Source organism: Penicillium cataractarum, assembly GCF_028827025.1.
Source record: "Penicillium cataractarum strain IBT 29864 chromosome Unknown utg000007l, whole genome shotgun sequence".
Lineage (NCBI taxonomy): Eukaryota > Fungi > Ascomycota > Eurotiomycetes > Eurotiales > Aspergillaceae > Penicillium > Penicillium cataractarum.
In genome coordinates, this window is record NW_026622743.1 from 1,778,567 (window position 1) to 1,799,702 (window position 21,136).

Genomic DNA, 21,136 nt, shown 5'->3' on the forward strand with positions numbered 1-21,136 from the left:
ACCTAGTTAGGACTAGTGGCATGCCAGGTTTCGTGCCATGGCCCGATATCTTCGTGCCATGATCCTCGTCCTACATTAAATGCAGGTAAATAAGTTTGATCCGCATCTGATGAGCCCCAGAGAAGATACATTTCTTTTCACATCCCAAGCCATTCAAGTCAATTATCCGAATAGACTCAGGTTGTAGATGCCGAAGACCAAGCTCGTTCCAAAGCCTTTTTGACCTTGAGAGTTGAATAGGCTTGTTCTTCCTGTATGATTCTCAGCACCTCCAGGAGTGCTTCTTGTTCCCGGGGATCTTCAAAGTATTCACCACAGGTAGAAATTCCCATCAGAGCCTCGATGAATGCCGGGGGCGACCTTCGGTTGCACATTGCTATCCCACACAGGCGGAGCACGATTTCCCTTAACCGCCTTCCTAGTTCCCGATGACTAGACATTGACCCTGGGCCTAATCGAGGCCGAGTAGGATCGAAGACTGCAAGGAGAAGTCGTGCAAGCTCTAAATGCGCCATTCCAGTGCGATGGTATGTATTGAGATGCCAAACTTCCGGGAATACTTCGCCGCGATTAGGGTCCGGGAGACGAGAGTGGATAGGCTCGAACGACGGGGGTAGAGATATTCTGAATTGCCGTTCATACTGCTGTAGTCGGTTCCAGAGCTCGATACCGCTGTGGTGGAAGTGATAGACCTCGGATCCACCCCTGCTTCCGTAGCAGTACTCGAAGACGTCGGCACAGAAAACCACAGCGCGTTGTGCCCAGACGGCATCTTGAGCGGGAGATAAGTCTCGAAATCTCTCGTAGTGTGAGAGTTGAAAGTGCAGGGGCCGTTGTTTCAGGAATGATGTAAAGAGTTCCTGTCTGAGAGCAACGGCAAACACTGCCCGGCGTAAACTAATAGCGTCACCCCCTGCTTGAGAGGTGTAGCTCGGCGAGAATGGCCCCGCTTGGTGATCTGAAGGCGTTGGTTGTGACATTGCCGGCGAACGGAACTCCGGCTGAAAACTCAGATGAGAAGAAGGGACCATTGGCGAATCTTCTGTGAGCACTTGGGTTGATGGAATTTGAGCGTCTATAAAAATGTTGAGCATACGGAGAAAGACCTCCGAGTCCTCGTCGCCATAGCTAAGAGGCCCATTCATCTCTTCGTCGGTACGAAGAATGACCGCTGCTGCGAGGAGGTTCTCATTATGAACTTGTTCAGGGTCCAAGCTCAAGTCGAGTAGATCACGGATGCATTCATTATGGTAGTAGACCGGAGACTCCCGCGACAGCTCGGGGAGCATATGGCCTTGCCATTCTATGGTCCCATCTTTGTTGCGATACCGTACAAGCCCGCATAGATGACGAGCAGACGTTGTCAATATTGCGTTCAGCAGGGGACGGCAGGATCGGGCCCGTTGAGGGACCGCATTGGTGAAATGGAATTCTGGGTCGCAGAGGTCGAAACGATGCGCAATCTCTTCCGTGTAATACCGAAGAAGGATTGCTTGAACACGAATGCTGTGGTTGGGTTCGCGTGGAGAGGAGTGCTCTATGGGCGAGAAATGTGAAGACACGGATTTATGTAGGGTATACGAAGGAGATTCGGTAGGATGTATAGGCCCTGGCTCTGTATCTTGGGCTACTGCTGATGGTGAGAGAGCTAACGGGGTCTCGGTGACATTTTCATCATGGTCTGCTTTGTCGTGTTCCAAGCCGATCCCTCCGGGATGCAGATTGGGTGGATGCGTTGAGCCAGCATTATCGTCAACTGGAGATCTGGTTTCTGAATCTTGTTCGAGGCCCTCTCCAGCCGTCAAAGTCTCATCAACAAAATGTAATCTTGCTATTGTCCACAATTGCGCTCGTCAGTTTGTCATTATTTGAGTTTGTTCGGGAACTTGTCGAAGCACTCAACGAGTGAACCACCTACAGAATCTTTGGCCCTTTGGCGTGATTAGAGGATCTTCCCCGGATTCCCACGGGAAGACGTGCTGGAAGCGAATCGGTTTTTGTCGTTTACTTCCACCAACACAAGACAATTGCAGTCGCTGGCATTGGCGACAGCTTGTACCGTCGTACTCACCTGGGCGATAACATTAGCTCTATATGATTAAAAGGATCAATCCATAACCGCAGCACTTGCATTTGACATGGCGCTCTGTATATCAATATTCAGCTCGAATTCTACTCGTAGTGTGTAAAATGAGACTTATCGACAGTTCTTGCATGGATTGCCTCTATTTCGACTTCTGACTTGGTGAATGTCGTTCTGCATCTAGACGGTCGGCGAGTGGTTGCCTCTTTGGTTTGGCTTTGTGGATTTGAAGATCCCAAAGTAGAAACCAAAAAGAGGGGGAAACAATCCACGGAAAAGCCCCGGATATGTAATTATATAAGCACCCGCACCCCGTGCTCCAGAAACGGTATAATAAACGGCGGTGACTTGCCTGTTACGTCGAATTGGGAAATCATCCTTCCCCGCAAAGTTGGATAGAGTTTAAACTGGTACAAGACAACCAAGACCCGCTCTTCTTCTTTGCCCCATGGGGCCCCAAATGAGACTAGGAATTAAGTCATGGAGACCTTCGGGAAGGGCGTTCGGAGTCCTATTTCCGACAGCCGTCAACCACCTCTGAGTATGGGGGTGGATTTGTCTATATAGGGCCAAGATATTCATCCCCGGACCACCTCCGATTGCCTTCTAAGCTCGGAAACATTGGCTTTCTCTCATCAGCATCATAATGGACTCTTCAAAGGACATTGAGTCCTCAGAACATGAACATGTCTCGCCCGCAGACCACGAAGTATGGGCGGACTCTGTCGCGTACGGCCCTGGTGGCATGCGTGGTCTCTTCTCTAATGGCTACGTCTTTGGAGCGGCATTCTTAGCTTCTCTTGGTGGCTTCTCATTTGGGTATGACCAGGGTGTGATATCAATCATTAATGTCATGGACAACTTCCACAAGGCGTTCCCACAGGCTGAAACGGCATTCGGCACCTCGTTCATGACATCCATGCTATTACTCGGTGCCTTCATTGGTTGTTTCTTTATGCCCTATCTGTGTGATAAGATCTCGAGAAAATGGGCTTTGACCGTGGTGGTTGTAATATTTGACGTTGGTGCCATCATCCAGACCTCTGCCCAGAGCTATGGCGCATTGGTTGCTGGTAGAGCAATTGGTGGAGTCGGTGTAGGCACCCTGGCTATGGTATGTTATCATACTCCTTCCTCTCGTACCGTTCTGTTTGCTATCCGGTGATAGATTGGCTAATAGATACTTATGCCAGGCCGCTCCTCTATACATCTCTGAGATCTCACCACCCGAGCTTCGAGGAACTCTCCTAGTTTTAGAGTCTATTTCAATTGTGTCGGGTGTCGTGATTGCCTTCTGGATCACATATGGCACCCAGTACCTTACCAGCGAAGCTTCATTCCGTCTACCCTTTGCTCTGCAGATGGTGTGTGCGACGATCCTGGGTGTTGGTATCCACTTCTTCCCATACTCACCCCGTTGGCTTGCTCTGGTCGATCGTCGCGATGAATGTCTGGTCAGCCTCAGCAAGCTGCGCAAGCTCCCGCCCACCGATGACAGGGTGCAGGCCGAGTATAAGGGTATCATTACCGAAGTCGAATTCCAACGACTCGTCCTAGAGAAGAACCATCCCGGCGTCACGGGCGTCCGCCTGGAAGTTCAATCATGGTTGGAATTGTTCCGCCGTCGCAACTGGCATCGCACAGCTGTCGGTTGCGGTGTCATGTTCTTCCAGCAGTTCTCTGGGATCAACGCGTTCATCTATTATGCGCCAACTCTCTTCGAAAACCTAGGCCAGAATGACCATATGAGTCTGATCATGTCAGGTATTTTCAATATCTTACAGTTGGTCGCCGTCCTTGTCTGCTTTGTCATCATTGATAAAGTCGGACGTAGGCCGCTTGCCATCTTTGGTGCTGTTGGTAGCACGATCTGCTATGTTCTCATTACCATTCTCTCGGGGTTGTATTCCCAAGATTGGCCAGCTCATCCAGCTGCCGGCTGGGCTACAGTGGCGATGGCATTCTGTTTCATCCTGGTTTATGGTGTGTCATACTCACCACTTGGATGGGCAATCCCGTCCGAGGTATTCAGCACTGCGACTAGATCGAAAGGTGTCGCATTATCCGTGTGCGTGAACTGGTTGTGCAATTTCATTGTCGCCATTGCCATTCCGCCTATGATGGCGAACAAGGGCTACCAGACCTATATTTTCTTCACAGTGATGTGCTTGTTGGCTGCCGTTTGGGCAGTCCTTTTAGTTCCAGAGACCAAAGGGAAAACCTTGGAGGAGATGGATGAAGTGTTTGGCGATGTTCAAGGCCAGGAAGAACAAGTCCTTATGCGACAAGCAATGATCTCGGTCAACCAGGAGACAGTTTAGGTTATAAGACCATCATTCCTAGGATGTCGTCGTTAGGAATGTTGAAATATCTATAGATGAATCGTTTGATGGACTCTCTGCTTTGATTGTTAGGAAAGCGTAAACGATGTCTTTACGTTCAATCTCTAGGCACTAGGGACGTCTAGCTCTCATTACCGTGAGAAATATTCCCGGAACCATGATCGGAATCTGAGCGAAGATAACATATGAATATGGAGGCCTTGGAACAGGACGAGAGAGGCCATGCAAAGTACAGTGGAGGTCCATAAGTTTGAAAACCCGAGCAAACTTGACATTTATCTCATCAGTCATTCTTTGAAAAGCCATGTCCAGAGATAGTGCCTGTGCTATCTGGAACGGCGACTCAAGATATCCCAAAATATCTTCAGGGGAAGCTAAAGCATATCTAGCTAGAGCTTTTATTCCATCTGTTATTTCAAAAGTTTGACCTGTCATTTTATGTAGTTTGCAGGGGCTTTAGGGAGTAGAGACCCCAGGTTACTCTAGATGATGCAGAATAAAGTAGCAAGGAGAAGTTGGAAAATTGTGGGCACTATGAATAAGTCCAAGCCGGCAAGCCGATCCAGCGATGTGTTAGCAATAGAGTTGCTCATATCAGTAAATTTGGTTTATGGTCAGTTTCGAAGCTTGCTGGCATTGGAGCAGGTACCTGGTATGCAGGACCGATTCGCATGCAATGTCAGTCCGAGAGGTTGAATATAGAGATCGGAGGAACGTTTCAAACAAATTTGTCTTAACTTCCTCTCTTTTCAAGGCCCTTTTGAAACGACTTTATATCATGTCCCCTGATGGCCGATGTCTCATCTCTAGGTGTTCGTGCAACTCGGCCCGATAAGATAACCTCGTACTTTTATCGGGCCTCAAAACCATGGATTTCCACTGCACATTTCTTTATACCACATTTTTGGTAAACAGAAACCATAAAGGTTGGTTTGTTGAATCATGTCCAATCCGTTGAAGTGCCTTTTGATTGAATCGTGACGCCGGTAATTTATTAAGCTCCGTTAGCTCATTAATGTTTCTCGGCAATGACATCAAGACTTGATCGAAATAAAGAGAGACTCTAATCATCTGGCCGCACAGGCTAGGCTTTCTGATATCCAATGGGTTCTAGATCGCCTTGTCTTGTCTAGTATAGATTACCAGGGCGGGAGTTCCTACCACTTACAAATATACGCCCTCTCCACACTGACATACACTCCGTGGTGGCCCAAAAATACGAGATTCAACAGCAGGCTCCACTTGACCCAAGAACCGTTGTCTGTCGTTCCTGGCCCTTGCAAAAGTGTAATTTGGGCACCGAGAAATCTCCACCTAGTGGACAGTAATCTCTTTACGCTGAACATAAATCTGCTTTGTGGGATAACGAGGTACTGGGCACGACGAAAGAGGAAGAGGGATGTGAGCGAGAGCGAGTGCCGGAGGAAGCTCCGATAGTATTCATATCAACCACGGCAAAGAGCCAGGAACCGAGAAGAGAACATAGCGATCGCAGAAGCCATTAGAAACGAAAGGCGGGCGCACTGACGGCATCAGCCCTAGAAAATTTTATCGTGTCGATGAAACAGCAAATTCGCAGGGCCTGGCCGTCTGCCCTCCTCGCCATCCAAGGTGCGGAGCACAGCTATCGAGATTACAGACCCGGTCTTTTCTTCTCTAATTTCGGCGCTCAAGCATCTGGCCCGTAGCGATCGTGTGCTTTGTGTCCTCCTTTCTCGTCTCGAACCCGGGATTGTCGCCCGAGAGTTTCTACAGTGACCCTGTGTGCTTTGGATGCGATCGGGTCCATGATTCCGAGTCGATCGGGGGTATTTACGATGATTGCGGCTCCATCGTTATTCCACAATGTGGAATATCAATGAATAGTTATATGCCGGTCTATGGAGCATACAGTAGATATTTGTATATGCAATGCAGATAATGTCCCGGTGATCAAAATGATCAATGCAAAATGCAGTCACTTAGCTCTAGTGTGTTAGCCCCGGTTGATAGATCGAAAATTGCACGGAAATTTAATCTCAGGCAGCGCCTCTTTCGCACGACGAAAGACGGGGGAGACGGAGGGGCGCCTCCGGTGGAGGATGGGAAATCAGAAATTCGATTTCAGGCCCCCGTTATTGAGTTACCAGTGGAGTCTCTGTCCCGGTTGTTTCCCCACACGCCAGCTACGCTTTGCTTGGACATTTATTGTTGTCTACAATAGGTGATTTCCTGATGATTAAAGTGCTATTCAGAAAGCGATGCAACAATTAAGTGGCATGCATGAATGGAGGGGAAATGTGGCTTTCATCCATCGGCTGATGCCAGCCATTCATAGATCCCATCTTCAGCACAAACATTGCCATTCAGCCCAGAGTTTACAAGATCCATACCATGCCCCTCTCGGGCGGCATCAAAATTACGAAGCCAAGCCCACCCCATTTGGGGCTAGTCAGGGGCACCACTTGGCCCCCAGCCAATCTCCGGCGACGGGGAACTTCGTTGCTGGTTTAGGGTGCCGCCATCGGGGAAAACGCCAGCCTGTAATTAAGCAGGATGAAGTATTAGCAAGTACAGTATTCTCCAGTTTCTTGTAGGTCCGTATTTTTTCAAAGGTTCTAAGGCCCCTCGACAAATTTGATCTGTTGGTCCTCTGGCCTGGACAGCTCTGCCTGCCCCCCCCTTCTGCAAGATGGTGGGCATGCAATTAATTTATCGGAAATCCCCTCCGCATACTTTCTCGGTATCTGTACTTAGTTGAGTAGTTAATCAAATTAACTTAGTTGAAGAATACCCTGTACAGCATGATTGCCGAAAAGTTTTTCGCTGGCCGAGATGCGAATGTCGCTTTATCCGAGTGTTGATCAGCATACTAGATATCCATTTCGGGCCATGCTGCTGCTGGACCCTATGTATGCATTCTAACAGTATTTGCCTCGGCAATACCCATTTAGAGCCGCCTTAAGACAAAATTGAGGCGTCATTATTAACAGCAAAGGACCGCCCAGTGGATCCTTCGTCGATAGATGGAGAGGACTGAAGAAATTGTTCATACTCAAGAGTCAGGACCCAAGCGAAGCAATTTCTGGGGCCCACAGCTCGATTTTTCACCCTTTGTGAGGGCCCCTTATCAAAAGCTACACCTAAGAGAGCAGGTCCTCCGCAGATGGTCCAGACGCTCGCTAAAGCAAAAAAGCTTTGCCCACACCGGGCCCAGCAACGGCTGTCAAGCCTTCTCCCCCAAAAACGCGACCCAAACTAATTTGCGCTAGGCAATGTTTGTCCCCAGTCGTTCCCATTTCGGGAGTCGCGCCGTTCGTGTTGTTGGACTCCATGATCTGTGCTTTTTCTTCCATGATCTCATAGTTCCACAGAGAAAATCTCTAGTCTTGGACCGAAGAGCCGGATTTGGGCAAGCAATGATGCAAATTGTCGTCGGCCTTATGGAGTCAATAGTAATCTCAATCTAGTAGTAAATCTACACAAAAAATTTCTAGCACTAATGATTGTCGCTGCAGGGTGGGGAGGCAATGAGATAGATTGGCGCTCACCTGACTACTCCTGCTTCTTTTGACCGGAGCTATAGATCCGCGGAGGGGCAGCAATTAAAAAGTAAAAGGCAATGCGATCATAGAACCGAACTATGGTTTGTTTACTGTGGAGACAGGATTGGATGGAGGTGGTACTGCATTTTGATAGCTTGATCAGATGAACAACTGGATGCCATCGATTCCCACTATTGGAGAAGCTGTGGGAGAAGCGCTGCACGACGCAGGAGGCCCTGCAGTATCGGAGAAATACGTCAGGATTGGCTAATTTTATCAACGACCAGCTGCAAGCCATGTCGCCGTAAGCCATGGCTTCTCTTCACGAGCGCGGCAATTGGAGATATAATTGCATTGTGGTGCCTCGTTAGGGTAGGAGTTCTTGCCCGCATGCTGCGGGCTTTCCCGCCCATGCAAGGAGTTTGATCTCATTATCGGTCGCTAATACCAGGAACAACAACATCAAATCTTGATTATCACTGGGATATCATATAATTATGCTTTCGTCATTCGTCATTCGTTCTTCCGTGTCTCACGCGGAGGACATGATTCATGGAGATATTGCCGACCAGATTTGAAAGTATGGTACACATCGGACATTGCCTAGGGAGGCAGCTCAGAAGCATCAGCCAAGACAATTGGGTCCTTCACCCGTTTAATATTCAGGGCATCAAAGATCGTCCGGTAGTCCACTGTTCGTGGAAAGCCCTGGGGCTGTCCCGTGTCCAAACTCCCGGAACGACTAGAACGCCCAAGGAGGGCGACTAGAAGGGCTAGTCGGATTTTTTCATTTATTTAGTTAAACTGTTGGGAGCCCGGCTTTGAACTCCCGGCGAGAGACGAGCTAGCCTGCTAAGAACAGGATAGGACCCTTGTCATTCAATGGACTAACTTGTTTGGTTGCACGGAGAGTTGATTTTTGGATTGGTGTTGTCGCTATCGCGATTCGCTACATGGGTACACACTTGGCAGTTAGAACGCGTCGCAACTCTAAGCCCCGCGTTGGTATGGACCAGCTCAGCCATGCGGCGCATCTTTTCCCCCCATGTCGCAGCGCGACTGGGATCCTCCACAGTCGTTGAAGTGGCGGTTCAGCCCCAGATCCACATGCCGCAGCACGCGAGGTAAAGGAGAGATGCGATAGTGACTGGAATTGATAATGGCTGTTTCAATATGATGGATGGAGTACTATTGTACAGAGTATATACTTCGTATACAAGTTACAAGAGTATGGAGTAGGGGACAGTGTTGAGGTGGAATCCGAGGAATAATACCAATACCGCTGCAATACGCAGTACGCTGCAAGGGAGGTTTCAATTGGCCCCTCTTTATTACGCCCTATTCTCCTGCCAATTCCCAATTTCCCTCCTCAAATGGCAGTGGTCCTTAAATTACCAGGTACGATCTCGCTACCCCTAAGGACTGGTAACCAATGGTATTGAATGGTACTGGCCAGTAATTGGCACAGCGTTAACAGCTCTCCGCCATAACCCATGGAAGCCCTCTCGGGAAGCCCCTTGTTGGACCTCATGGGCTTGCACTGCAGATGACAGGAAGTGATATAAACAAACAGAATCTACTGATTACGGCCGAATCCTTAAGATGATCATTCTCGTCGACTTCCGAGATCGACTTTGAACGGTGGGCACCTGGACGAGGCGATCCGGATCCAGATCCCCTTCTTATTATTAATTTTTAATTTTATTTAGTCTGTTTTAGTCTCTAGTTTTTACTTTTTTTTTCTTAAATAATTTTTTTTTCAGTGGTCCAGTTTCTAGCCCCGTAACGGAAAGTCAAGTAATCTATGCCAACGCCAGCGCTAACACCCTCAACCGGGTACTTTTCCCATCTTCTGTACTCGTCGCATTCTTCGACGAGGTCCTTCTTCTTCTTCCTCCTCTCCTTAGTCTCTCGTTCTGTCATATTTCGGCTCCCCTGTCTCTCTTTTATCCCCAACTCTACTCGCCATTGCACTCTCGACCAGAAACACACTGCAACTTCCAATCGCCTCCCAATCAATTGGCCCCATTTCTTTTTCCTCGTGTGATCAGTCCAGCCATTTTGCCTCTAACCCCCGATTGCCGCTTGATTGGTGTTTGATCCCCTGCGACCCGACTACTTTTCGACCTGCTGTACGCTGAATACCTGGAATCGCGGACACTACTTGACACACGCTACTCGCATTCCGTCTACTTCAGGAGGCAATCAATCCGTCGCTCTATTGCTCCCCCCGCCAAATTCGCACCCTCTTGCGCCAAACGGCCATGCCGCTCTTTCCACTCTCCGGTTAAGGAATTCCCAGTGAGTCGGTCACAGGAGTACAATTCGGGGAGAAAAGACAAAGGACTAGGAAGACTGACATTCCTGCGTTGAACCTAGCAGTCATTTACTCGTACCCCTCCCTCGTCATTCGCTTCGCTCCGAGCATATCTAGGCCGGTAATCACTCTTTTAATCGCCGGCAGAGTCTCGGTCACTCTTATTTCATAATGCATCGCTTTCGCAAGAACAAGAAGGTCAAGGAGACCTTGGATGAGTTGGAGAATGGGCCATCGACGTCAACCTCGCCCTTTAGTTTGAAGCCCTCGAAGAAGAAGGATGCGGCGGAGGCACAATTCCAACTGGACCTATCCGGCGCCCTCCCTTCCTCGGATGATTTCCGCACGAGTCTGCTCATGCCCAAGCTGTCCGCTCGATTCAGCATGTTGAGAGAACAAGATGATCCAGATACGATGATTGGAAAGGCCAGCGACGATAGCGTCCTGTTCCCTAAGCGAGCCTCGCGATTGAATCTCTTCGGCCACAACCCTAGTATGTTGACGGACATCGATGAGGTATCATCCAACGACGGCAGCCGTCCATCAATTGCACTGGGACGAGCCGACTCTTATGCATCTGGCATGGAAGCAGGATATGGTACCGATGATGACCGTTTGCAAAGTGGTAGTATCATGAGCCGAGCTCGTCGGGCAGAAGGAAACAACCTCTTTGGTGGCCGTCAAAAGGTCTATCGCATTCCGGTTCGCTCGCCTTCAGGGACGGAGCCCAGCTCAACGGAGCCCACCCGCGGTATGGGCAAGTTTGTCTACGAGCATGACCTTAATATGTCTGCCTTCCAAAAGATGAGGCACAAGGAGAAGGAAGAACAGCGACTTGCGGAGGAGGCAGCCCAAGCAGAGGCAGCCCAAGAGGCCGCGATGCAAGAATCAGAGGATGCGACTTCGACTTTCTCGACAAAACGCACTACCTACTCTTCAACAGCGTCCGGGCCTACTACTAATGCTCGTACCTCCACCGCTGCCACTTCAATCGACGAATCCCTGCCTAGTGTCTCTCAAACGTCAACGGCCTCCGCGCCTGCTCCAGAATGCCCAGTCGACGCTCGCCCACCATCCGCCATGTCTACACCTCGGAATGGCTCCGTTCGGTCTCGTCGTCTCTACGGGCAAGGGCTCACACAGACCGCTCAGAACCAACAATCCTCGACTTTGAGCCGCCTGGAAAGCCTGAGCCGCCAGCGTGCGGGTACTCCGGACCTGATTCCCTTGAACCGTAACTTCTCGCGCAGTGCCACCAACCTTCGTGATCGCCTTCAGAAGCTGAATGTTACCGAACCGGCTACCACGGCTCGGTCCACTAGCCCTCCCTCATCGGCGACTTCACCCAAGCAGCCCACACTTCCCGAGGCTGCTCCCAAAGACCGTATTTCGCCCACTGTAGCTAGTTTCGGCGTCGCACCTCCCCTGAGCCCGCCAACTAGCGAGAATGAGGATGGTAACAACTTGCTAGCAGCGGCACTCAACCCTGAAGATCATGGAAAAGCCACTGCGATGGGTCTTTTCAACCGGCCTGCCACGGGCTTCGATGAACAGCAGTTTATGCGCCGCCAATTGCAGATGCACCAGGGACGCAACACTCCTCCCCCACGGCGTCCATCTTCCCCGCGTCGTGCTCCGCCGCAGGAGCCAGCTGGCCGCTCGCGCGGTCTTTCCAAGTCTAGCTATCGTTCTCGAGCCGAGTCTGCTTCTTCTCATTACAGCAGTGACGCCCACAACGGCATTGATCACTCCCAAGCACCTAGCGTGGAGGCCTCGCCCGGCCGCCCAGGTATGACAACCTTCTATGCCAACTCGACCGCCAGTGACTCTGGCGACGAGAACGATGACCGTCGCTCGTACGAAGTCTCGTCCGTGACCACCATGGCTACCGACTTTGGTCACCCGCTGCAACATACCAGCACCGCCTCTAAGCCTCCCACTCCCACGGGCGAGCATCTGGAAACCCTCCCAGAGGTCAGATACTCGGATCTAGGCGACCTCAAGCCTATCGAGGAAGACGAGAGCATGGAGAACGATGCCTTGACTCAGCTTGGAGATGGCAACACTCCTCAGCGACCGGATTCACCAACATTCGGTCTGAACGGCTTCATCCAGTCTCACTTGCGCCAAGTGAGCAACCAGTCCTCCATCTACCCCCCACCATCTCCGGGCCTACCACCCCAAGACTCCAATGCAAACAACCTCGCTACCGACGAGCCTATCTCTGAGGTAACTACTCCCGCACTTACCCCTGACGAGACGCCTTCGACTCTTGACATGCAAATCGAGCCCTCAAGCCCGAAGCCTCCGTCCCATCAATCCTCCGACGTGACCGCCAATCGCTCAAGTGGAGACTCCTCTGATGCTAGCGCACTGCCTGGACATGGCGTCGCAGCCCCACATTCCACGAATTGGAGGGACGAGCTGGCCTATCACCACCGTCGGGACGGAAGCACCGAGACACAGAAGGAGCGTGAAGAATTCGCTATGGAGCTGGCCGAGCGGCGTCGCAAGGTCCAGGAGAAACTTCGCAGCGTTGCTGAGAGTGAAAGCCGTTCCAGTAGCCCGACCCCCGGTCGACAGACCCCTGATTTCGGTGGGATCAAGGCGGGCAATGCCTTCTCTCTCTTGAAGCACAAGCCCGGCAAGCAAGGTCCCCCTCAGCAGGATGCCAAGAGCAAGATGTATGGGTATAACAGCGGGTCCACTCCTGCCCTGGTGTCAGAGGATTCTTGGCGCGAGGAGGAACGACCCTCTTTCAACCTTGGTCGTCACTCCAACTCCAGCTCTCCATACGTTGGATCCGAACGATCAATCCGGTCGCGTATGCCTACCATCGGTCGCAACAGCAATGAGGATTCTCGCGAATCTAGCCGCAGCCGTGGCCCCTCCCCGCACAATGCCTTCCGATCCCGTTCCGGCTCCGACGCCTCTGGTCGGTCCAAGAGCCGAACTCGCTACCGCGAGCGTGATGATCTTCAGACTGTAGATGAGGGTGCCGTCATTGCTCACGACAATTTCGTCGTTCCTGACAACTTCGAGCCTCCCTCCGTCTCTAGCTCAGCCCGCCCCTCCATGGAGGTTGAGCCGCTCATGTACGATCGTTCCTCCTCTGCCGCATCTGGTAGATACCGCAGCGCCAGCCGTTCAGGGACCGGGCCCCCCAACTTCCAGTACGAACGACCGTTCGCATACCAACAGTCCCACCCTCCCTCTATCATCGGTGCTACGCCTCGGGCCCCTCCCGCTGCTCCTGCATACTCTGCCAACGCCACCCCTCCGCTGAACGAGGACCAGTCTCCAACTGCGACCATTTCTTCTGCTGGCAGCAGCGCTCATGCTCTGCCTCAACGTGCGCCTGGAAGCAACTTGCTCCAAAAACGCAGTGTCAACAAGAAGCTCATCTCCGAGCCGACCTTGGTGTCTTCCACCTCCAATGTCCCCCTCGTTGGTCTTCCCACGGGCAACTCGATGGCATCCATCTCTTCACAACAGGGAGCCACTCCACCTCCCCTCCCACCCATGAACCCCCGTCGTCGTCGCGGCACCCAAACCATTCTCAGCGCCTTCAAGTCTGACAAGCACGAGTCCCGGGTATCTTCTCCAGCTCCCAGCATCTCTGATGAGCAGAGCTACTTCCCTGACGATGAGAAGCGCCCACGCTCCCGCAACCGTCTACGCAAGACCTCTAGCGAAGGTGGCAACCTTCATGGCAGAGCCCGTGGGGACTCCATGGTCAGCCCAGCCCCTGCTGTTCCCCAATACCCACCTCCTGCAATCCCCGTGGATGGTGGCATGTTCTAGAACAAGCCGGCCTTTGTCTCCCATTCTCTTGTTTGTGATTTCCACTATTCTGCGTCTTTGTCTTGGTACATTATCGCATATTCCATCCTTCTCATTCTTTCTATCGTCCTTCCCGGGCCGATATCCCCTCGTTCTGGATACTTTTCTTGTTTTACTTTTCCTCTGAACTCTTCACGACTATATACCACCTGGTGCATTTCTTGAGCGTCTACTATCTACCTGTCATCATCCACTTTGCCATTTCGTGTCTAACTATTTCCTTATCTTCGACTTCTGTTCTTTTGATCCATATTTTCTAGCGGTGTAACCAATATAGCCGTACAATTGTGCAAAAATTTATCCATATTACTTGAAGGATTTCTACGTTTGAAATAGAGCATCTTCTGGGCTTTTAACTACTTTTCTCGTGTCTACAACGTAATAATTCTTGGCAATACGTCCATACTTCACATGCGTGTGCGTACAGATTTGTGCGTGCGAATTAAATCTCCCGCTATCCCCAAACCAAAGGGGTCAAAATAAGGTTGCCACGTGGTGGTCACGTGCAACTATAACCCCTGAAAAACCAATGTCAAGTATAAAAATGATCACGCATTTTCAAAGCATTGATGAGATTTTTGGTAGCAATTGCTTTGATTTGGATATATAATGACTTTGAGGTTATCTCATGCTTACATTGTACTAATATTGCTTGGCTATGGTCTTGTATCTGGTTGAAATCGTTTATCACCATGGATGCGAGCGCTTTGAGAATTATTCGTCTATAAAACGCATTTGTAGGCTCCGAGAAATGACTTATAACTTGCTACATAAACTAATGTTTTAGATATACTCTCATATAAACAGTTATTGTGTAAATCTCGCTCGTTTCTCGTTGCCTGGGAAAGCTATGTTGTCGTGTTGAACGTGTACTCGCCTGATTTGGCCGCTGACTATCTCGTTGCCTCATATTCCCCTTCCCCAATATAGCTTGCGTTTGCCTTCAAGACCCGCGTAATTAAGGCAGGAGTTTGCGGCTGGTCGGAGCCCTGGCTGGGACGCATTTAAACTCGGAGCTACTGTCTTCTTTTGTTTCCTCCTCCTCTCATCCTTCCACGCACTCGCTCCTACAACCCTTTTCTTCTCTACATTCACACATCCCAGATCGAAGACCTCTTTATCTTTGAAAAAAAAAGCTGCGCCATCCCCGGTTCGAACCCTCGATTCGCGATGGCTCCAGCACCCTCACGAATCGCTCCTGTGGAGGGAGATGCCTTCATCAACGAAATCAACAAAGGCCCGCACTGGACCACCGACCTGCCTCAAGAATACAGAGACGCTTGGGGCTTGGGTCACCTTCCTGTTCCCCCACCTGCATACGATACTGAACCTGCTTCGCCTACTGTCTCTTCTTCCCCTCCTACTGCACCAGCTGTTCCCCCTCGTCGTCTTGTTCGTTCTGCCTGGCACCCTGATCTTTCATCGGAACCTGGCCACCAAGCTCATTTCCATCAACAAGATCATCACGCTTATCAGAGCTTTCCAGACCCTCCTCGATATCAAGACACTCTGCAGGGTCAACAACAGCTACGCGCTCAAGACCACCCCCACCATCCCCATTCTTATCATCTCGAATACAGTGGTCCCCAAAACCAAACTGCTTCTCAAGGCTATCTGCAGCGTCAACAGCAGTTACTCATTCAAGACCACCCTCAGCATCCCCACTCTCATTCTCTCGAACAATCTGTTCCCCAGAAACAGCCTGCCCCTCACTCCACTCAGTCTCCTGACAGTCCACCTCCGCCATACCCCCTCCACCCAGACCTTTCTGAGAAACTGTATCAGTTGACCAAGAAAACGGTGGATCACATCACCAACACCCTTGGTGCGGATCGTCTCCGAGCTCTCGCTCTCGAGGGACCTACCGAGTCCGCTGTTGAGGAACTGGAGTCTGTTGGATCTCGCTATGACCGGGAACTAGACTTGCTCTTCGAAGGTGACCTCGACTCTGAGACTCAGCAAGCTATCGACTGGATGGTCAAGGAGCCCAACGACTGGCCTCTTGATAAGTCCCTCAAGTCCATGGTCAACGAGTCACTCCAAGGGATGATCAACGAGTCTGCCGAGGCCGCTGTCAACCCCTCCAAGCAGAGTAAGTTGATATCAAGCGATGACTACACTCAATCATTACACGAGCTAACTACCCTCACTACAGGTTGTACTTCCCCTTCCCCTTCCCCCTCCGTCGACGTCGGAGACACCGACGCCGTCGAAGCCCCAGAAGAACCCAAGAAAAGGGTTCGAAGCCGCATCCACAAGAACAAGCCAGGGCGCCGAAGGATGCGCCAGAGAAAGCTAAAGAGGATGGCTCTGCGTGCTTCCAACAATCCCGAGCCCGCCAGGGGCTCCCCCGGCGATGCTACGCCTACTAGCATTGCCGAAACCATCATCGGGTCGGACATCGACGTCGTGCGTTCGTCCTCCCCCTCGCCTTGCCCCTCGCCTCTGCCCTCTGAGGGCATGCATGTTGTTTCTTCGGCGCCGGCCGTCCCCGAGGCCCCGCCCAAGAAGAAGGGGAAGATTCAGGCCGATAAGGCCGGTGACAACATCCCCCGGGTGTCTTTGGATGCCCAGCTCACGGCGTCGGCTACGTCTGCCCAGGAGCCGAGAGTCTCTCACGTGGGGGCCACCTCTGAGGTGGAGAACCCTACCGGTGTTACCACCGGTGAGGATGGTTCTCCCAAAGCCTCGGAGGGCCCATCTCCCACCGTCGTTGACGGTGACGAGGCCACGGGTGAGTCGTTCACTCCAAACCAGGAGTATGTCGGCCCGTGCGTCATCGACACGGAGGAGTGGCGCCAGCGTACGCTGGCTCATCAAGCTGCCGAGGAGGAGAAGAGAGCTGCCTTCCTCGCTGCTGCTCCCCGTGTTGGTGATGTGTTCCCTCACTCTGTGGACCAGAGTGAGAACAGCTGGACTCAGTGGCCAATGCAAGGTCAATCGGTGCCAGCTCAGTACTCGCACGACGGTGGTCACCGGACTGGGTACCAAAATCCCTGGTCTGGCGTCGTTGTGGGTCCTGCTCGAGATGGACCGATGTGTGGGTTCTACCCAGCCTGCTGCCACCACAATGGCAACCCCCGTTGCAGCTGCTGCTGCCTCCATGGCCCAGCACACTGCTGGTATGCGTCAGATAACAATTTCCCACGCAATACCGATAGGTTTGTCGCCGCCCCGCCCCCGCCTGCCGCCGGCCGGGAGCTTGCACCTGCGGTTGCTTCGCTATTCGAAGCATATCGCACGTCAAAGATGTCGCCGAGTACCAAGTCCTCGAGCTTGGGTGAGCCTGTCAGTGAGCCCATCGTTGAGTCGGTGGAATCGCTGTTTGTCGTTGACCGACAGTCGTCCCGGGCTTCGTCTACCTCTACCCAGGCACCAAACGAGCCCGCTGTCGTCTCATCCACGACAAACACCGACACAACCCTGGATGCGTCCACCATTCAGGAGACAACCCCGGCCAACAACTCACAGATGATGAGTTTGCGCCAGGCTCATCCCGGCGAGTTCTTGACTCCGGAGGACTTGAAGTCCCCCAGCCTGTACTTTGACGCCAAGTCAAAGAACCTGAGCTCCTCCGTTCTGGCTTCCAGCGAGTCGAAAGAGGCTTCGCGGACTACCAGCCGCAAGCCATCGACCGCCGCCAGCAACGACCCCGAGGAGAAAGGCCCATCAATGTCGGCTGAGGACGCCCCGGAGACTCGCAACCAGGGTTGCCAGACTATGCCTGCCGATGCCCGTGAACAGTCCCGCCAGCCTGAGGCCACTGGCCCACTGGCTTTCCAGACTGACCATATCAAGGCGCTGTTTGGCAACCCTGTGTTCGCCGACATCCAGCTCCTGCTGAGCCCCGACCCGTCCCATCCTCCCATCATCTATAATCTCCACAAGGCGATTATTGCTGGGAGCCCCTTTTTGTGCGATGTGATGGCCGCCAAGAGACACCGTGATGGTGGTGTCAACCATATTCGTGCTTTCACCGGAATCTCATTCTCGTGCTCGCACGCCTTCACCATGGCCCTTCAGGTCCTGTACGGAACCCCCCTCGTCAACAACGAGACCCTTCGCAAGTCCACTCTGCAGGGACTGGGTCTTCCCGACGACAACGGCACAGGAACCTACTCCTTCTCCATTGAGCGTGCCATGGTTGATTTCGCCCTTTGCTACGCTGCCGCTGGCGCGTTCCTTGCACGCCGCGAGATTACCGAGCGAGGCATCGACATGGCCATCAGTCGCATTTCCTGGGAGACTGCCGAGTTCATCCTCAGCTTTGCCATGACCCCCGTCACTTACATGGTGACCTGCCCCGATGTGCCCTTCTCCCCAATCAGTCCCGCCAACTCGCGCGCGTCCTCTCTCTCCGCTGGCCACGGCAATGGCAATGGCACTCCCATCGCTGGACTCGATCATTTCCACGACTTCCACTATGTTCAGGCGCAACGAGCTCAGAATGCCGCCCTGCATTTCATCACCGCAGCGGTCAAGCCGGGCTTCGAACTGTACCGACGTGCCCAGGCTCACTACACCCCGAGCCGCGTCCCGCCTGCTCTACACACCCTCCCGGGATCCATGCTATCCAACCCACGCCTGGAGGAGATCCGATTCGGCAATTTCCCTTCCTTCGCCGACCTGCGTCCTACCGACCAAGGCATCCTGGTTCCTTCCGCCATGCTGATCACCCTCCCATACCGGGTCTTCCTGGCTACCCTTGACATCATGAAAGCTTGCGGCAATCTAAGCACCGAGCTGCTCAAGGAGGTCCTAGAGGAGCGCGAGTCACGTCGTCTGCATGCACTGCGTATCTCTCTCCGCGTTGACAGCTGCAAGGTCCCTCCTGTGGCCTTTGCCGAACTGCTGTATCGGGAATTCGCCACGACGGAACCAACTGAACACACCACTGATCAAAATGAGGGTGTGCTCCCCCCAATCGTCGACCGGGTTTGGACTGGATATGATTTCCCAAACAAGTCGGCCCTGAGACCCCGTTGCCGTGCGTCTTCCAATGGCTCCGGCCCTCCCCTTGCGAGCAATGCCTCCTGAATCTGCATGGCATGCTCCGATCTTTGTATGAGTATCGAGAATGAGAAGAAAGAGTATTCGAGAGACGAGGACATGCACAGTGAATACACCATTCACCGTGCCATAATGATGAACATGAGAATACGAGAGACGAGAATACGAGATTCGGCCTGGTTCACACAAAGTGTACAATAGGAACCACGGCCATGAATAATGAAATTCAAATTCTAAAACATAAATCTTTTCTTTTTCCAGTGGTATCGTAAATCACATATTTTGCAACATAAAAAAAAACAAGATGCCCTTCCTATCTACCCAAGGTATCACACTCTCTATAAATGTACTCAAAAAGCGCAGGTTTCATAGTCTAGGTGTGGCAAGTCACATCTTATCGGGGAAACCAAAGTTCTTGCCGAAGGGAGGGAAGACGAAGCGCTGGAAGGACTTGGTAGCAGCCAGCTCGTCGGAGTACTTCTTGATAGTAGCAATGTCCTCGGCGTCCAAATGGATCAAGTCCTTGCGGTTGGCCTCGATACGGGCAGGTGTGACGGACTTGGCCAGGACGGAGGAACCACGGGCAACTAAAGAGAGAAGAAAAATCAGTTAGAAGGATATTTCTCTCAATTTTTCCACATTTGTGAGGAACAGATGCAGGGTATACATACTGTGCCAGCTAAGCAAAACGGTAGCCGGAGAGACACCACGCTTCTCGGCAACCTCGACGATAGGCTTGGCCGTGAACAGAGGGCTACCGGTGCTACCCAGGGGACTATAGGCGGTAATGTGGATACCCTTCTGGTTGCAGAAATCGACAATCTCCTGCTGGGGCAGCGAGGGGTGGTTCTCGATCTGGTTAACGGCGGGGACGACGGTGGCCTGGGCCAGGAGTTCCTCCAGGTACTGGACACTGTGGTTGGAGACACCGATGGCGCGGACCTTGCCGTTTCCGACGAGCTTCTCCATGCTCTTCCAGGTGGTGACGTGGCTGTGCTCGTGGACAATGTCCCGCGAGCCGTCTGCCAGCTTGGGGAAGATAGGGTGGTTTCCTATAGGGTTGTATTAGTAGTTTGTTTCCCGGGCTTTTTGTATTCTCGAGAAATTACCGTTGGGGTTCATAGCCAGAGGCCAGTGCATCAAGTACAGATCAACGTAGTCCAGACCCAAGTTCTTCAGGGAAGCCTCGAGACCCTCCTCGACGCGGGCGTGGTACGAGCACCACAGCTTGGTAGTGACGAACAGATCCTCGCGCTTGACAATGCCAGCGTCAATGGCCTCCTTGATACCCTGGCCGACCTCGTGCTCATTGCCATAGCACAGAGCACCGTCAATGTGGCGGTAGCCCGACTTAATGGCGTGGCTCACGGCGCGAGCAACCTCGCCAGGCGCAGACTGCCAGGTACCCAGGCCCAGAGCAGGGATCTCAGCACCGGTGTTCAACTTGAAACGGACGTCAGCTGCAGCCATTGTGATTGTAGTAGGGGTGTTTATGGGGAAAGAGGGAGGAAAAAAGAGGAATTGAGGTAAAAGAAAGTAGAAAAAGAAATCGAAGAGCGGGGGAAACAGCTCGATGTAAAGATGCCCCGAATGTTTATCCCCCACGCGCGGGGGCACTTCTTTTGCCCCGCCAAATGGACTCGGCACCGGTCACGTTCTTTTGGTTCTTCCATCAATCATCTTCAACGTTGGACAGTGTACTCCAGTAATGTACTACAGTGAGTTCTATCCCTATTAATTCTCAGGTACATCCTACTCTGATTATCTAGGACTGATGGCTCGATAATGATGGTGTTCATCTTCTCTCCTCACGAAAAGACTCTGCTAGGGAGATGCCCCGCATCGGCAACTGTGCAGAGAACGGAAGACCAACCGACGCCCTGATCCAAATTCCAGGGACGTCATTTCTCGAATCCAAGAGAAAGATCCATCTGGGTAACCGGCGGCGACAATAGCCCAAAGACGATTTGGGCATAAGTCAGCGAGGCCGGAAACCAGAATCCTGCCGAGTTCCACG

At 52.0% G+C, this 21,136-nt stretch overlaps 5 protein-coding genes across 5 annotated transcripts; 3 read left to right on the forward strand and 2 right to left on the reverse strand.

The window, feature by feature from the left end:
- Positions 1-176: 176 nt before the first annotated feature.
- Positions 177-1,289, reverse strand: N7496_008278 (uncharacterized protein; the record flags this gene model as incomplete). Its single annotated transcript, XM_056701197.1, has 1 exon — positions 177-1,289. The coding sequence occupies one exon, from the start codon at positions 1,287-1,289 to the stop codon at positions 177-179; it is 1,113 nt and encodes a 370-aa protein (XP_056553260.1).
- A 1,440-nt stretch (positions 1,290-2,729) lies between these two features.
- On the forward strand, positions 2,730-4,404 carry N7496_008279 (sugar porter family MFS transporter; the record flags this gene model as incomplete). Its single annotated transcript, XM_056701198.1, has 2 exons — positions 2,730-3,197; positions 3,277-4,404. The coding sequence occupies 2 exons, from the start codon at positions 2,730-2,732 to the stop codon at positions 4,402-4,404; spliced, it is 1,596 nt and encodes a 531-aa protein (XP_056553261.1).
- A 6,033-nt stretch (positions 4,405-10,437) lies between these two features.
- Positions 10,438-14,070, forward strand: N7496_008280 (uncharacterized protein; the record flags this gene model as incomplete). Its single annotated transcript, XM_056701199.1, has 1 exon — positions 10,438-14,070. One exon carries the CDS (start codon positions 10,438-10,440, stop codon positions 14,068-14,070), a length of 3,633 nt encoding a protein of 1,210 aa, XP_056553262.1.
- A 1,209-nt stretch (positions 14,071-15,279) lies between these two features.
- Positions 15,280-19,146, forward strand: N7496_008281 (uncharacterized protein; the record flags this gene model as incomplete). Its single annotated transcript, XM_056701200.1, has 2 exons — positions 15,280-16,201; positions 16,265-19,146. 2 exons carry the CDS (start codon positions 15,280-15,282, stop codon positions 19,144-19,146), a joined length of 3,804 nt encoding a protein of 1,267 aa, XP_056553263.1.
- A 360-nt stretch (positions 19,147-19,506) lies between these two features.
- N7496_008282 (putative glycerol dehydrogenase) lies at positions 19,507-20,589 on the reverse strand (the record flags this gene model as incomplete). Its single annotated transcript, XM_056701201.1, has 3 exons — positions 19,507-19,706; positions 19,791-20,171; positions 20,229-20,589. 3 exons carry the CDS (start codon positions 20,587-20,589, stop codon positions 19,507-19,509), a joined length of 942 nt encoding a protein of 313 aa, XP_056553264.1.
- Between the last annotated feature and the right edge of the window lie 547 nt (positions 20,590-21,136).